This window comes from Cynocephalus volans, chromosome 3, assembly GCF_027409185.1.
Source record: "Cynocephalus volans isolate mCynVol1 chromosome 3, mCynVol1.pri, whole genome shotgun sequence".
Lineage (NCBI taxonomy): Eukaryota > Metazoa > Chordata > Mammalia > Dermoptera > Cynocephalidae > Cynocephalus > Cynocephalus volans.
This window is the reverse complement of record NC_084462.1, coordinates 109,901,969-109,918,837: the sequence shown is the minus strand read 5'-3', so window position 1 is coordinate 109,918,837 and position 16,869 is coordinate 109,901,969. Positions and strand designations below refer to the sequence as shown.

Below are 16,869 nucleotides of genomic sequence, written 5' to 3'. Positions count from 1 at the left end.
TCTAAGTGCTCATCCAGGACCCTTTATGTGCTTAAAGTCATGAAATCTGCCACAAAGTTACCAAAAGTAGTTCTCCCTGTCCCCTGTTCAGGCCATATTAACCAGTCTCCTTTGTCCCCAACAGTCTATCAGTTGTCTCTGAGTCACTGTCACCTCCCTGACCAACATGTCTCCAACACGCCCACCCCTCACCTGGGTCAATACAGTCTAATGGTGTAAATCACCACCAGGCACAGGAGCCCTCTCCGTCATGATTCAGCTCTCATGCAGTATTCAATTCCCCGTGCCACTCAGCAGGAGGCAGAAATCAGAGCCTGAGATGTTGTCCAGGGACTCACTTCAGGGGCCCAACCAGAACACCCCAGGGACGTTAGTCATACTTTATCTGGTCCTGAACTCTAGGAAGTTGACTGACTCTATTGTTCCCGGGGGGAATGACCAGCCTCAAAGGTAGAAGCAACAGAAAAATATTTTTTAGGCTGTACTAAAGGAACGACTACTAATTAACACTGTCTGCACAGGGAATGTGCTATTTGGAAGTAATCAATTCCCTGGCACAGGAGGACTTCAAGAAGATACAGGGTGGAGAGAGCAGACCATGTCATAATGTGACAGCAGAGTTGATTTGGTGGCCAGTCAGGTGCCTTCCAACTCTAATTCTTCAGTTTTCATTTTCCAGGTAATTGGTTCATCTAAAGACAACCTCTATAAGCCCTCCCATACCCATACACACACAGACACACACAAAAAGCAGAATTGTGCCTCGCTTTATACATATCTTCTGTAGAGAAAACGTTAGGGTAAGATCACATTAACATTGTCATTGCAGAGCATGGCTTCATCGATTTGGTGAATGCTCTCAACACTTCAGTAAGTGCATCTAACCAGGGATTTTCTGACACATTTGTTAATCTGTAAACAAACACTTGAATGCAATAGGACAGCTGCCATTTATAGGAACCCTGAGAGTATTTTGGTAATGCAGTCAACCCTAATTTAACTATTTTAAGTGTGGATTTTGGAGGTTGCCCAAAAGGTACGCAGCCATTATAGGGCATGTTATACTGAGGATGTAGTGTTAGAATCTAGGGCATGGGCCCCGGAGAAAGAGGACCCACATCTCTCTGAAAGTGAGGTTTTCGTTAGGGAGCCTGTGCAGCCACAAGCAAACACACCTGAGACTTGGTCCAAGCACTTTTCCTCCAAGGAGCTTTCCTCTATGTTCTCATTTCTCTTCCCAACAGGTATTTTTACCCCTGATTAGTAGGCAGAAGTAAAGGCCAAGCAGCTCAATCAAAGTCACAGACAGGCACAGCTGAGACTAGAAGCCACGTCTCCCTCTGCCTTCACCAGCTCACTGCTACCCACTGTGACCCAGGCCCCATACACTACAGCACTTCCAGGGCACAGCATTCCCTTCAATGCTCTCAGAAGCCCAGACAGGCCTGGGAAGCATCCAGTCTTCTGGCCATCCAGAGCAGCAGCCAGCGGGAGGAAAAGCTTAGCTTCCTTGCCACTTCCCACCCACCCTATCCTCCACCCCAACTCAGCTTGGAGGTGGAGCCAAGAGTCCCAGTCTCCAGGACTTAGCCTTTCCAGCAGCCCCCACTCCCTACACTGAGGCAAGGTTGGGAGGTTAAGGCTGAGCAGGACCTCTTGAGAGCTGGTTAAAGTCCTAACTCAAGATAAGATCAAGTCACTTTAGGACCTGTCCTCCACACTGGAATGCCCTTCCTCGGTGCTTCCCTAACCCAAAGCACCAACTCAGAGTGAGTCTGGGTCACAGTCTGAGCAGCAGAGAGACTCTCATAGAAGGGGCTGAGGTGGGGGGAGCTGGAGGAGGCTGGAGCTAACAGGCAGCAGCCACTCAGGCAGGTGAGGCTCAAAAGTTGAGACTGAGCAGGGCCTCAGACAACTGGTTAATGTCCCGGCAGTATGGCTCCCGCTGCAGGATAAAATCCACCTTGTGATCCTGACCCCAAAACACTTCCAGCAGCTGGCGCCGGAGCCGCTCTGTCTCCCGGGTCTTCCGAATGCCACCATTGCCTTTTTCCTCTTCTCTCCCTTGCTGCTGATTACCTTGTTCTGCAAAGCCCTTGGAAGGATGCTGAGCCTTAGACGACCCCTGTGTCCTGGGAAGAGGCAGAACAAGAAGAGCTGACGAGCATGCCGGAGGGAAATTAGACCACAGTGGGCCTCCCCACTCTTCATTGCCCTGCCTATTCCTAGCTCTGGGGGAGCAATCCTGAAGTTCCCCAAGCTGACCACTGAGTGGCAGTATCAACCCACTTCTGAAGAGGAGACGGAACGTTCCGTTCCTTTGGAACCAGGAAGGTGAACTCTGCTGCTCTTATGATCTAGTAGTTCTAGTCCTAAATTAATCACAGTAGAGGGAATGCTGAATACAACTGCCTAACAGTACAAACAATCATCTTCCAAATAACTCTGTCAAACACATCTATTACAGGAAACAGGAAGCAGGATTTTCCCTTCCAACCAGGAGGTTCTGTGTCAGGATTCCCAGGGAAGCTTTAAAGGCCAAACCCAAGACAACTTAAACTACTACAAAATTAAGCCAGCCCAAACTGAGGTCACATTTCCACCCAAGTCTCCAGGCCTGCAGAGAATCTGGGGCATTACCTGGCTGGCTTCTTCAGGAACTCATCTAGGGTGGGACCATTTCGCCCCAACGGGTCATCAGGGACCATGAAAAGGTTTCCCACGAAGGTGAAGGGCAGCAGGCTAGTTAGGGAAATAGGATGTGTGGTTATCAAGGGGCCCTTGCTCACCTCCCAGAAAACAGACCACCACCACCAAAAGCTGCTGGCTACCATCCTTGAAGGCAACTTCAAGCCCCTTCCCACAGTTCTCACCCAGTGGCCAGAGCAGAGCTGGTTTTAGAGAAAGGTCTGAGTCTGTGCCCTAGTCTGAAGGAGGGCTCCCTCACCGCTCTCTGATGATTGCCATCCACTTCTCGGACTCCTCCGCCAGGTCCCGGAACTGGTCATTTGAGACAATGATCCCATCAGTCTCTTCAGCCAGCTTCACCATGAACCTGTCTCAAAAACCACAGCAACCATTCTGGGATTCTCCAAGGCCCCAACCCCAAAGAGTGTTACAGACTCCCAAGACCCACTCTGGTGATAGAGATCTGGCCCCCTACCTCACCTTGACCCAGCTACAGGATACAGGTGCCATGGGTTAGAGAGGAAACAAAGACGAATCCAAGGTGGTCTTGCAATAGTATTATCCCATCCACTCACCACAGTCCGTCACCCAATACTTTGTGACTTGTTAGTAAGAGACAGTAAGGTCTGGCTCTGACTCTTTCACCCTACCCACCAATCACTCATAAATCCATTATGTGCTTCCTCTTAAAAGGCTTCCGCTCTGCCCCGTCTTTCCAGTTCCACCACTAACACCTTAGTGTTTCAGATACTGCAAAGCCTCCTAACAAGGGGGTCCCCTGCCTGTAACCATTCGCCACCCTCCAGTCTCTCCTGCCCTCTCCAAAGAAAGCATGCCCTTCCCCTACACAAAACTCTTCCACACTTGCCTTTACCTACTGAATAAAGTCCACATGCCCAGGCCTGGCAGCCAAGGCACTCTAGAACCCAGCTCTAAGCCACCCTTATGGCCTTCTCTCTCCCAGTATTCCCTAATGTACCCTCAACTCCAGCAAAAATCAATGATCAAATTATACCCTGCTCTCCAAAAATGCCCTGTGCTATCTGACTTCTATGTTTCTCAAACTATTCCCTCCATCTGGAAGGAGCTTCCCAAACCTTGCTAATGAAGAGAATCACCAAGAGAACTTTTAAAAAATAGATGCCTGGGCCCTGCTTCAGTAATTGTGATTCCACAGGACTGGAGTAGGATTCATGAGGTGGTGGTGGTCTTTTTAACAGGTTTAGAAACGAAGAGATCCAGACCATCCCCATCCCACATCCTTCTCAATCGACAAAAAACTAATCCCTCCCTTCCCATAAAACCCCAGCCAGAAGGGGGCTCCCTTCCCTCTGAGTTCCTATAGCGTTTGATCTATAGTTTCTTTCAGCTCTTTGAAGCCAAGAATAAGGTCTTGTTGCCAGCGTTCCCACCTCCTTCTGCAGGCCACACGCCTCATACTAAGTGGGCACTCAGTATTTGAAAGACGGTGTGGCACAGAGGGGACTGGGAATCAGGAATACGTGTGACAGAGGAATACGTGAGGATGGTTCTGGAGTAAGGGGATGACATAAATGTATATGGTACACATATGATATGCAAAAGGTATTTCTGGTTAAGTACATTTTGCTATTATCACGTTACGTTGTATGCTGCTCAGCAGCATTCATTCAGCAGGCCTACGCCAGCTACCACTGTGCTCATTCACTGTTACTAGGCAAAATTCCCAGTTAATATTGTGTTATCTGCCCACCAGGTCCTACACAACTGCGCAGACATGTGCCTTTAAAATTCATTACAACTGACTCAATCTTCAGTTTCAATTGTTTTGTTTCAATGCTGGTGTGGAAAAAAGGTCTCTTATCTTGGATAATCTGTGAAATCTAGGCATAAAAAAGAATAGCATCGGGAGAAAGTGAACTGCCTTTTTGCGGAATACCATTTACTCAAGGAGTAAAAGTTAAGTATTTGAAAAGACGAAAGGCATGATCACTATGACTTGGAAACTAATTTTTTAAAACTGAATTATGTCCTAAAGAATAAAGAACTAGTAGTTGTAAAATTTTTAAATTGTCTAATTAGCTTTTAAAATCTGTCCATTTCCCACACCAAGTAAGCATGCTGTGGCAGGAGTGTGCCCTGTGTTTTTCATTTACACCATCCAGCAGATTTGGGGTCTGATTTTTCCTTGCCAAGATAACCACTCTTCCCCTCTGTCTTCACATCTGTAAAGCAGAGATAATACCCTCTGCCACACCTGATTAGGTCTGTGCAAAGTGGAGAGTGAATGTCACCGTACTGTTGCTTAGCACCTCAACTGAGGCAAGCACATACCTTATCTTTTGATATTCACAAGGAAGGTGAATGAATGGAGAAGGACCCTGAGACAAAGACATTAATCACTAAGAGATGGGTCCATGGTCAAAGTCATTGAATAGCACACTTGGGGTTCAAATTGAGATCTTCCAATTCTAAGTCCATGTTTTTTCTTTTTTTTCTTTTTTTTTTTCAAGATGACCGGTAAAGGGATCTCAACCCTTGACTTGGTGTTGTCAGCACCATGCTCAGCCAGTGAGCCAACCGGCCATCCCTATATAGGATCCGAACCTGTGGCCTTGGTGTTATCAGCACCACACTCTACCCAGTGAGCCACGCGCCGGCCCCTAAGTCAATGTTTTGTACAGTCCTATTATTCATGGATTACGTTTTCTTCCTTTTAGTTGTTATTTTGAACATTTACTCTGGTTTTTCCAGAGTGCTGGGGAGTTTCTCTACATGTTTGAAAATTCTGATTATAAGAAGGTGTTTGTCAGTGATTCATGTCACCAGCTTTCCCAGCTTTCCCTTAAACCAGTATATTCTAGACAGTAAGGCACTATATAAATACCAGGCATCATGTAGTTTGATGAATGAAGAATGAATGATGAATAGGCACACGGTTGTCTCCAGTCTGTCTCATCTCGCCTGCAGGGCAGGGTTACCTATCCAGTCATAAGGGCACCTGGAGGAATAACTGGCCCCTTTCCCATAACTGAGGCTTGGAAACAGCACAAATACAATGGTCAGGAACTTCTCTCTCTCTCTCAGTCTCCCATTGGGCTCCTTCTGGCCTGGAGCCAGAAGAAAAGCAAGTACCTGTCATCATAGGAGGAGATCCTCCTGCCATCCATGACTCGTGAGGGGGTGAGGGAGAGAAGGCTGAGGGAGTACAGCTTTTGCAGGAAGTGACTCTCTACAGAAAAAGAAGAACACAATAGGGTACTCCTCGAGGTGGAAACAGAGCCTATCCCAAGACACAGATGACCAGGCCTAACTCACCTCTTACCCTGGAATCCTTACAGAAGCGCCACTGAGGCACAAAGACAGTTATGTCACGGTGGCCACGGTCCCAGAAGTACTGCACAGCAATAGCAATGCCCCGGCTAGAGAAGTAGTGCTGAAGGCCATGCCTGCAGTGGGAAGGGGTCAGCACTGGAGGCCCAGAGGAGGGGCCTGGTGTGCCAGCCCCTCAACACATGTCCCCAAGGTGAACAAAGATGCCTGTCTCATCACCCCTCCCCAGGACCCTCAACCCCTCCCCAGGTACTCACACCATGGCCACGTTGCTGCCATCAATGACAATATGGCGGAGGTCTGGCTGGCCAGGCACATTGGCAAGGCACAGGGTAAAAGGATCTTGTAGGGCCTCCTGGAAACGCTGTGTGCCAGTCACCAAGTTGCCCCCGCGGGTACCTCGTTTCCATGGAGACCCCCGACCTCGAGCCATGGCCTGCTGCTTGTCTCCTCGGTCTCCACAATGCCATGGGGGTTCAGGCGCAGGTGGAGGGCTGGGCACTCTTGGTGGCGAGGCTTGCCCATTGTGGAGCCGCTGGAGGAGGGAGGCTCCCCGGGGTGGAACTGCCCTCTGACAAGGGCCGTGGGCACTGGCAGGCTCACTCTGGACACAGAACCCTCCTCTTTCCTGAGGCACCCCCTCCTTCCCCAAGACCTTCCCTTTCAGAGGCCCCACCCCCCCTGCCCCTCCACCCTCTGACTGTGGCCTAAAGGCCACTTCTCTCTCCCAGGCCTCTTCCCCAGGCAACTCCTTCCACCCAAAATCCATCTCCCTGGCACCATGCTGTTTCCCTCTCTCCTTCTCCACAGCATGACTCTCTCCCCTTGACACTTCCCACCCCACAGATCCAGTGTCCACAGACTCCCTGCCTTCATTTGGGGGAGCTCTGATACCCTGGCCCTGAGCACCCAGCAAGCCTGGGCTCCTCCCATCCCAGGAAGAGAGTGCTTGTGGCCCCTGCCCCCTGGACGCCTCCTGCACCAGACTCAGCAGCTCCTCCTGGACAGCCCAGGGCAGCTGCAGCAGGGCCTCTCTGTGGGCATCCCCCTGGGGCTGCAGCAGGGCAGAGAAGTCTCTCAGCACTCCAGCACACTGAGAGGCCCCGGGGGACGGCCCCGGCCGAAAGTCCCAGCTCAGCCTCTCCACTAGCTCCTCCACCCGGCTCTGTGCCATGACAAAGGCCTCAGTCAGGCCACTGATCTTCAGTGAGCCAGGCACCCCAGGCACCAGGTGGGCTGATGTGCTCCAGACCAGGCAATCAAGGAAGAAGCCGTGTGCTCCCACGAAGACGCAATGCAGTTTGAGCGGGTAGTGGATTTCATCTTGCAGCTCCGGGCTGCAGAGACCCTTCAGGTACTCCTAACAGGGGTGGTGGGGTGTGGGGAGAGGGGACAGGGTCAGAAAAAGGAAACTAGTGGCCCAGCCCTGCCTTCAGCTCATTGCTCTCCCCTGAGCTCCAGGATGCCTGGAATAACCAGATAGACACTGCTATTATTCCCATTTTTAGATAAGGAAACAGACTTCAATCACAAGGCTGGTGGGCGTGGCGCCATACTGGAACTCCCACCTGACTCTAAAGGAAGAAACGTGGCCCAGCCCCCCACCCCACAGTGAATTCCTTGGCGGGGCTCACTTGCTCAGCCAGATTATCTCTATTCTCCCAAAGAGCACAAAGCAATTTGTCCCTAAGTCCTGGCAGAATTTGGGCTGTCACAGCAGAAATTAAACCCAAACTCCAAACAAATATAGAGTTAGAAAGTCCCTCAAAGTTCGAGGGCACTCAGGCTGCCAGTGAGACAACCGAGGAATGGAGATCCTCCCCAGCCCCCTCCTCTCCTCTGCCTCCGTGGGGGAGGGAGTCCTTGTTCCCTGCAAGGATCAAGGGAGAGGAGGAGTTCACCTTGGCTCTGCTGACGTTCTCTTTGGGGCCCTCAAGCTGCAGCCAGATGTGAGGGTTCTCCGGACAGTCCTTTGCGAGGACGCTCACTCCCACGCTGAAGATGCGCTGCATATGGGGCTGCTGCTCCCGCACCTTGTCCTCTGTCTCCGCAGACACCGCAAAGCGGTCAGGGGATGGGGAACCAGCCCCCCAGGTAGGCATGGCTGCTTCCCCAGCCCTGCAAAGAGAGATGGCAGCTCAGAGCCTCCCTTCAGCCCAAATCCTGGCCTCCAGGCCTCCACCAGCAATCAACAGGTCGCACCTAGTTATGATTCAGATAAACAATCCCAGGAGGTAACAGGGTCCTGCGTCCATCTTAGGGTTAGGGAGCGACTGTCAGGTTATCAGAACACGGACCTTCTCTCCAGGGGGGACGTCATGGGTAAACAACTCTGTTTATCAGGAATGGGCGTCTGGCCTTTGTTAAATGATGACCACAGCCCTGAGCAGGAAGGGTGGGGGGTCTCCAGCTCGGTCTGGAGGCCAGGAGTGGACGGGTGACGAAAGAGTCCCTCTCCTAGGGGGACTTTGCAATCTCAGGCTCCAAGACGACCTCTTAAAGATGAATCTTCACCAGGGACTTGAGCGGGGTCGTCCTCTGGGGCTCCTGTCTGCCTTTTCCAAGGTTCTAGCCACTCCCCTCCCTTCCCCTGCCCCTCCCCCGCCCGGCCGTCCGCGGCCCCCCTCCGTCAGGCCACGCGCCCCACCCGGGGCCCAGGGGCCGTCCCCGCCGCGGCCTCCAGCTCCCCGCTCCCAGGCGCGGGGAGGGGCGCGCCTACCCGCCTGGGCCGCCCGCTCCGGCCTCGGGTCCCGCCGGCGCCTCTCGGTGCCCGCCGGGCCCCCCCTCCGCCCGTGGGCAGGGGGCCCGAATCTGGGCGGGCCTTCCCGGGTTCTTCACCCAACCCGGACCTCTCTTCTCCACACCTCAGTGTGTTTTGAGTCACTTCCTGGCCCGGGGCGGAGTCAGGCCGGCTCCTCCCCGCGCGCCCGGCGCCCCGCCGCGCCCGCCCCGCCCTCGGCCGCCCCCCTGCGGCCTGTGCCCGCGCTGGCCGCCTTCGGTCCGGCCGTCTCCGCTTCCCCGCGGCCCTCCCACGCTCTGTGCAGTTGTTTCTCAGCAAAGAGTAACCACTCGTTGAAAGTTTGTCCCTTTGGATGAAGATGAGGAAGGCTAAAGAGGGAAAGTGACTGGCCCAGGGTCGCAAGCGAGTGGCGCTCTTGGCCCAGACACTTTCCACCACAACAATCGTGGGAAAAAGATAAGGACGCCCCTTTCTTCCAACAAATGGAAAGATGCCGCGCACGGAGAAGGGCTGTTGATGTGTGAGGGGTTTTGAAGAGGGGAAGAATGAGGAGGAGGAAGGGGCTGTCACAGCGGTCTCTCGCACACGTAGGAACACGCACGTTCTCCATCCCCCAGCTCCAGCCTTCCCTGCTGTCCCGTCCCTGCTGCCCTGGACTCCGGCTGTAGCCCTCCCGTGGACAGCTTCGTCCCTCTTCTCCCTCCCAGAGCTCAACTGCTGTCACTTCAGGCTTTGCCAAGGAGGAGGGAACTGCAGTGACAGCAAGAGTAACCGGGTGGGAGGCAGGACAGAGCCGTGGGACATGGGGAAGTATGGAGAGGGAGGTGCCAAGGCCAGGTGTCAGTTGTAAGACCTAGAGAGAGGGCAGAGGAGCAGGGTGAGGGGTGGTGAGTCTGGTGGTAACAAGTGGAACCCGAAAGGAGCAGAAAGGGGGCAGAAAACAGGGGGCCTTGTGGGTCACAGAGCCACTCAGCCATGTTGGGAGCCAAGCAACACTGGCTGGTACCAGGTCCCCTACACAGCTCCGGGCTGCTCTTGGCTCTGGCGTTTCTGGTCCTGGAGGCTGGATGGGCCCAGGAGGGTTCAGAGCCCGTGCTGCTGGAGGGCGAGTGCCTGGTGGTCTGTGAGCCGGGCCGAGCTGCTGCAGGGGGGCCCGGAGGAGCAGCCCTAGGAGAGGCACCCCCTGGACGAGTGGCATTTGCTGCAGTCCGAAGTCACCACCATGAGCCAGCAGGGGAGACCGGCAACGGCACCAGTGGGGCCATCTACTTCGACCAGGTAATCCTCCTATCCCTGTCCTGGGGACCTGGAAGGCCCCTGCAAGGACCTGGAATCAGCTGTCCAAGCCCGCAGAGTTTAAGGAAGCAGCCCCTACCTCTTTCCCTAACATGGCCAATTGTCCCTCAACCCCACTGACTTTTCCCTTCCCTCCACTCACACACGCACCTCTCCTTGCGCCTTCTCACCATTGTTTTTGAATCATCGCACATTCTCGTTCACTCCTCCCTGCCATGCCTTCTTTTCCTTGCTCACTGCCCCTGCCCCAGCCCAGCAGTATCCCTGAGCCACAGGCATCCCCAGCCCCACTCAGCAGGGTCTGCTTCCCCCAGGTTCTGGTGAATGAGGGAGGCGGCTTTGACCGGGCCTCGGGCTCCTTCGTGGCCCCTGTCCGGGGTGTCTACAGCTTCCGGTTCCATGTGGTGAAGGTGTACAACCGCCAAACTGTCCAGGTGATCTGAGCTCTGAACCCCATCCCCAGCTCGGGAGGAGAGGAGGGGCAATAGGTAGAACCCAGCTGACCCCTGGACAGACCCTCCATTGACCTGTGTCCTGGGGGCCAGCAGCAATGGAGGAAAGGACCTGCCTAGCAGAGAGACTGGCAACCACCTCACCCTCCCAGCGGAGTCTATTTAGCACCAGGTTCCCGAGAGGAAACCCTTAAGAAAATGGGAGTCCTGAGCTGAGGGCTGGGGGATGGATGCTTGGATGCTAACCGGGCTCCCCTCCTCAGGTAAGCCTGATGTTGAACACATGGCCTGTCATCTCAGCCTTTGCCAACGACCCTGACGTGACCCGGGAAGCAGCCACCAGCTCTGTGCTGCTGCCCCTGGATCCCGGGGACCGGGTGTCCCTGCGCCTGCGGCGGGGGAATCTGCTGGGTGGCTGGAAATACTCAAGCTTCTCTGGCTTCCTCATCTTCCCACTCTGAAGGCCCAGGCCTTTCAAGGACAGTAATCCAGCCCCTGAGCACTGTCTTGTGCCCTCTCCTGCCCCAGAAACAGTATCTTTGGGGCAGGAGAGAGGCTTCCTCAGGCTGCCTGTATCCCTCCTCCTTGCATGGGCCTCTGTGCCAAACACCCAAGATTAGGAACAGAGAAGAGTAGAGCTGTGGCATCTCTGGACCTGGCCCTTCCCATCTCCCCACCCCTGCCCCAGTTGCCCTCCCAGCCTCCCACTGCATCTCTTATGTCTGCAGCCCTAGGAGCAGGGCAAGGTTTGGCAGGTAGAGAAGCCTGCATTACTTTGAAGTCTCTCCTCCTCCTGCTCTCCCACCCCAGCTTCCTGCTCATGCTATTTGAGGACAGGTGGCACAGGTGAGCCTGACAGGCCCCCACAGGGGCCCAGATGGACCAGCCTCAGCATACTCTGCAGGATCTTTCCTGTGAGGAGTGCCAGCATCACAGATCTCTGTCCAAAGCTGAGCCAGCACCGTATGGGCCAGGAAGGGAGGCTCAGCCACAAGCCAAAATGTGGGGAGGGCCACAGAGCAGTGCAGAGCCTGTGGCTGGTGAGGCAGGAAAGGGGCCTGCACCTAGCCTGAACATGGTGCACATTCTGCATGTATCCTGGGGCAGCCAACAGGCAGGGATCCTGGCTGTGCATCTGTGCCAGGTCCCAGATGGACTCTAGCCCTCACCTCCCACCTGAGACTTGGATGTGTGTGTTTGTTTTGGCTGATAGCAGAGCTAAGAGCAGTATACAGAGCTGGAGGTGGGGGTGGGAGGTCACACGTGGACCATGGACACATCAGTGACCGTGCCTCCTCTTACTTGGCCCCTGCTGGAACTGCACCACCTTTGAAGTCTGCACTTCAATCACTTCACACTCTGATTGCCTCTTCCTTTCTCCCAGCTCTTTCATTCGGTTACCTTCACTGTTCCTGTTCCAGCCTGTCCCACCAACTCTCTTCTTTCTACTGATCCATGCTGTCTTACTGTCCTTCTTAAGCTTCCTATTACCTGGGATTCTGTGATTCATCCCTTCTGCCACTCTTCTGCCAGTATTATAAAGTCTGTTTCTTATCCCACTGACCCATTGGCCCAACATGGTTGAATCTATCGATAAAGTAACTAGAGAATCATGGTCCATGAGACACTATAGGTCACTAAAGAGAGAAGATGCCTTTATAGTTTGGATCAGGGGTTACAGAATACAAGCAGGTACGTTGTAGAGAAGATAATGTAAAACTGTGTATTATAGTTAAATAAAAAAGGATTTAGTAAAGTTCAAGTTAAGTAGGAAATACCAATGTGATTTTGCGGTCTTAAAAAGAAATAACTTCCTCAAATTATTCACTAAAATAGTGTAGAAACAACATCAGGAACAATCTGATATGCATTCTTAGCACATGGATCTTTGCCTCAAATGTAAGTCATCAATGAAAAAAAAAAAAACTAGGGTTCCTTGGAGAATAGCTACATCCATTAAATAACTCTAGGCCTGGATAATGTTGATAATGGACAGCAAGAATACTTCTTTAAATGTACAAAGTAGAAGCTGTCCTGTTAGCTCAGTTGGTTAGAGCACAACCTTATAAAACCAAGGTCATGCATTGGGATCCCCGCACCGGCCAGCCGCCAAAAAAAAATAGAGCTGAAAAGGCAAAGGAACCAATTTAAAGAGGCTCCCACTTGAAATGTTGTGACAATTTGATTATCAAAAGAATATAATATAGTTAATTGGAACAAAGTGAGTTTTAAAGATCCATGAATGTATAATTACATTCAAATTGGTAAAAGTAACTATAAATGAAAAGGTAACTATATGTGAAAAGGTAGTAAATATACTGAGTGAAGAAGCATGAACATAATAGGATACTTTTAGTTAATTTTGATAAATAGGAGAGCATAAATATAATAGATATTTTGTCTATTTGTAAAGTATATTTATTTTTCTTTAGCTGTGTAAATAGGGAAGGTGAATACGACAACTGTGAGTAATTCCAAAAAAAAAGTTGGAACTGTACCAACACTGAAAGGACTGATCGGTACCATTTGGTCATACTTTGCAACTAGGAAGAAAGAGGATCAGATGGTGTGTTACAAAATGATAAATTAGTCAAATGTCCAAAAGACAACTGCTCACTGCTCAAACTTGATTGTTCATCTCCTGGGAAACAAGCTTCAATATTATCCTACAAATTGTAATGAGATATTAATAAGGCAAAATGATTAGAATTAGGTTTGGTTGTAACAGTAAAATTCAAAACAATAGCTTGAACAAGACAGGAGATTATTTCTATCTCACATAAAAGAATCTGCAACAAAAGAGTTCAGGGGTGAATGACAGTTTTATGATCATCAAAGCCCAGTCTCCTCCTTGCTGTTCTCCCATTGTTAGCATGCCACCTCATGACCCAGGGTAGCCCCTTGAGCTCCAGCCATTACATCAGCCAAACAGTCCCCAGGAAGGAGTAAGGAAGAAAGGGCACACCCCTTTCCTTTAAAGAAGCTTTCTGAGAGGTGTACCCAACATTTCTTTTCTTTTTTCTTTTTTTTTAAAAAGATGACCGGTAAGGGGATCTTAACCCTTGACTTGGTGTTGTCAGCACCACACTCTCCCAAGTGATCTAACCGGCCATCCCTATATAGGGATCCAAACCTGTGTCCTTGGTGTTACCAGCACCATACCCTCCCAAGTGAGCCACGAGCCAGCCCTTGTACCCAACATTTCTGATAGCATCTCATTAGCTATAATTTAGTCACTCCTGGTCACATCAAGCCAAGGAAAGAAGCTAGGAAATATCTTTATTCCAGCAAGCATGTCCAGCTAAAAGGAGTTTCATAATATGGAAGAAGGGGAGATTGGGTATTGGGCAAGACAACTAGAAGTTTTTCAAAATGCAAATAGACCAGATCAATCTGGAAATAATAATAGTAAAGTTACTTGATTAGTTTTATATTACTGTGTAACAAGTTGCTACAAGTTTAGTGGCTTAAAACTATACCTATTTTTTATTTCACAGTTTCTGTAGGTCGGAAATCTTAGAATGACTGGATTCTCTGCTCAGGGTTTCACAAGGTCAAAAGCAAAGTGTATGCAGGGCTGCCTTCCTTACTGGAGGGGAAGAATCCACTTCCAAACTCATTTAGAATTGAGTTCCTCATGGTTGTAGGACTGAGGTCCCTAGTCCCCACCATTCTAGAGCCGACAACGGTGGGCCAAGTCCCTCTCATACTTTGAATTTCTCTGGCCTGCCCTTCTGCCACATCTCTGTGACTTCAGTGCAGAAAGTTCTCTGAGTTTAAGAATTCATGTGATTAGATTGGGCCCACCCAGATAATCCAGGATAATCTCCCTATTTTATCGTCCATAACCTGAATTGCATATACAAAGTCCCTTCTGCCATAAAACATAACATGTTTACAGGGTCCAGGGATTAGGGCATGGACCTCTTTAGGAAATCTGAAGGTCATAGTCATTAAATGTAAAGATGACATCATGTAGACAAAAGTCATCCAGTTACAAAACAATAAATGCACTGAAAATGTGTGGACTTGAAAAATTCCTATGATATACAAGATAAATACCTGGTCAGATTTTAATCATGTTAAAAGGTGAACTGGTTCCCAGATCCCAATCAAGAATTCATTGATTAATAATCCAAAACTTCATCTGAACCGAGATGATGTTCTTTTGGATATCCAAATTTAAAAATTGGCCCTAACTGAGATAGTGTCCATCTCTTGGGTGTACAAACCCATTTTTATGATGGGTTTAAGTGTAGATGTCATAAATTTTTTAATCCTTATAGTGATACATATGCTTTACCAAAATGTTTGAAGATTTTAGAGAAGCTGACATATTAGACTGGTGATTCTATTGAAATATTTAGGAGGATTTGATTAAGTTTGTAATCAATGCTTAAATAATTTGACTTGGAAAATGTATAGATTATAATTTGTTGGCTATATAAATAGTGTTTAAATGTTTAGACAATTTTTGTTTAAGTAGGTTTATGAAGTAAATAAACAATAAATAAAGCACAGGTGGTGGTGAGTGTTCCTTTCCATGTACCAAAATCTCCTCAGACTTTAAGGATCCTAAGAATAGAATCCAACTGTCCACCTTCCCTACACCCACGCCCTGGCATCTGATTATCATTCTACTACAGAAAAAAGTCCTACTGATGAAGGATTCACTGTGGATCTAAATCCATGGCCTCCAACCATACCTTTTCCTCAATACTCGAAGCAATTCTTCTCTGGTTTCCTTTGTCAGTTTCTTTCTTCTTCCTCCCCAGAATCCAGCTGCAGCCTCCTGTTCTCTCCTTAAACCTTTTACCCTACCATCTCTGCCTTCACTGTCAGCACAGATGACCTCTCTTCTACTTCACTAAAGAAACAGAATTACCAGGCATTACCACACCTACAAACACACCTTCCTGCCCTTCTCTGCCTCTTCCTGTCCAGCTCAGTGGAAGCCAAGTTCCTCCTCCTGTCAAGGCAACTACCTTCATCCACCAGCCATGAGTCTCATTGCCTCCAACCATGCTCTTGTCTTTTACTCTCTCTACTCACTGCTTCCCTTCAGCAGTTAAATTTAAGTGCTCAAGTCTCTAAAATCGAAAAGAAAAGGATAGGTATGGGAGTAGTTGTAGATAGATATATGGTTATCCTCAGCTCTAGATATACCCGCAGCTAGTTTGTGTCATCTCACCTACTCTTCAGAGCCAAAGATCTTAATACAAATGTCTGTGCTCTTCAGCTGCTCACCTCTTAATCATCAGTCAGCTATGGCCTCCACTGCTCCACCTAAACTGCCCTCAGCCAGTCACTCACAGCTTCCTTGTCATTAAGTCTACAGACACTTCCTAGTCCTCCTGTTGCTCAGGCTCTCCCTAACATTTGACCCTGTTGGCCACACCCTCCTTCTAGAAACACTCTCTGGCCCAACTTCCCTGACTGTGCACGCCCTGGGCTTTCCCTCCACCTCTCTGCTCCTGCCTCAGCTTCTGTTTCAGATCCTTCACCCATCCCATCTCTTAAATGCTTGTTTTCCTCAAGGTTCTGCCCTAGATTTTCTTCAGTCCTAACACACTCTCAAAAGCACAACTGTCGATTCATATGCTGACAGTTTCCACATTTTTATCTGAATCCAGGACCTCCCTTCTAAATGTTAGATTCATATATTGGATATTCCACCTTGAAGTCAACATGCTAAAGTCTGAAATTATAGTTTTCTGTTCTCCTTCCCCTATTTTCTTTGTCTGTACATGGAACTTCTCTCTTGCCCAAACCAAAAACTAGCTGTTATCCTCAATTCCACCGTCTCCCATAACCCCCATACCCAGTCATTCACGTCCATCATTTCCATCTATTGCTTTCCATCCACCCTGATTCTAACTACAAATCTCTCAGCTGGATTTCTATAGAAGCCTCTTAACTGACCCCTTGGCTTTCAGTTTTTCTCCCCTCAACCCATTCCCCATACTGGGTTTGCCTTAAGTGATCTATCTAAATGAACTACGCTGCCTAAAGCCTCAGAATGAAATCCATATTTCTCAATGTGCTTTGCAAGGTTCTTCGCAATCCAGCTGCTGCAATCTCTACTCCTTCGTTTTTCACCATCTATGAAAATGTGGAGCCCCAAGAAACAGCATCCCTTATTAGCTGCAGGAAAATGGCACTCCTCAGAAAAAGAGAGTATAGTATTTGAGTCAAAAGTTATCAGGACTCAGTGGAGGAAAATCAGGACCTGTTTGTCAGTCATCTTAATCTGGACGAACTGAAACAGAGAAATCTTAACTGACACTATACAATGTATAACTAAAATATGGAGAGGCCATAGGTCAAGTGGGGAAAGTAACCCTTAACAGCAAAGTAAAGATACTTGCATGTGAGGCAGTG

At 49.7% G+C, this 16,869-nt stretch overlaps 2 protein-coding genes across 4 annotated transcripts; one reads left to right on the top strand and one right to left on the bottom strand.

Annotated features, from left to right (window-relative positions):
• Positions 1–751: 751 nt before the first annotated feature.
• On the bottom strand, positions 752–8,854 carry KHNYN (KH and NYN domain containing). Of its 2 annotated transcripts, none has more exons than XM_063091783.1 (8): positions 8,720–8,854; positions 7,902–8,118; positions 6,258–7,360; positions 5,986–6,116; positions 5,803–5,899; positions 2,948–3,055; positions 2,641–2,742; positions 752–2,132 (listed from the first exon to the last, which is right to left on the bottom strand). In XM_063091783.1, exons 2-8 carry the CDS (start codon positions 8,100–8,102, stop codon positions 1,883–1,885), a joined length of 1,992 nt encoding a protein of 663 aa, XP_062947853.1. In that variant the 5' UTR covers positions 8,103–8,118; positions 8,720–8,854; the 3' UTR covers positions 752–1,882. The 2 variants fall into 2 exon arrangements, with proteins under 2 accessions (XP_062947853.1, XP_062947852.1); XM_063091782.1 differs by lacking the exon at positions 8,720–8,854 and adding an exon at positions 8,203–8,545.
• A 125-nt stretch (positions 8,855–8,979) lies between these two features.
• CBLN3 (cerebellin 3 precursor) lies at positions 8,980–14,852 on the top strand. 2 transcript variants are annotated; one of them, XM_063089480.1, is made up of 3 exons: positions 8,980–10,018; positions 10,351–10,470; positions 11,873–14,852. In XM_063089480.1, exons 1-3 carry the CDS (start codon positions 9,716–9,718, stop codon positions 12,071–12,073), a joined length of 624 nt encoding a protein of 207 aa, XP_062945550.1. In that variant the 5' UTR covers positions 8,980–9,715; the 3' UTR covers positions 12,074–14,852. The 2 variants fall into 2 exon arrangements, with proteins under 2 accessions (XP_062945550.1, XP_062945551.1); XM_063089481.1 differs by having other exon boundaries at positions 10,752–14,852.
• The last annotated feature ends 2,017 nt before the right edge of the window (positions 14,853–16,869 follow it).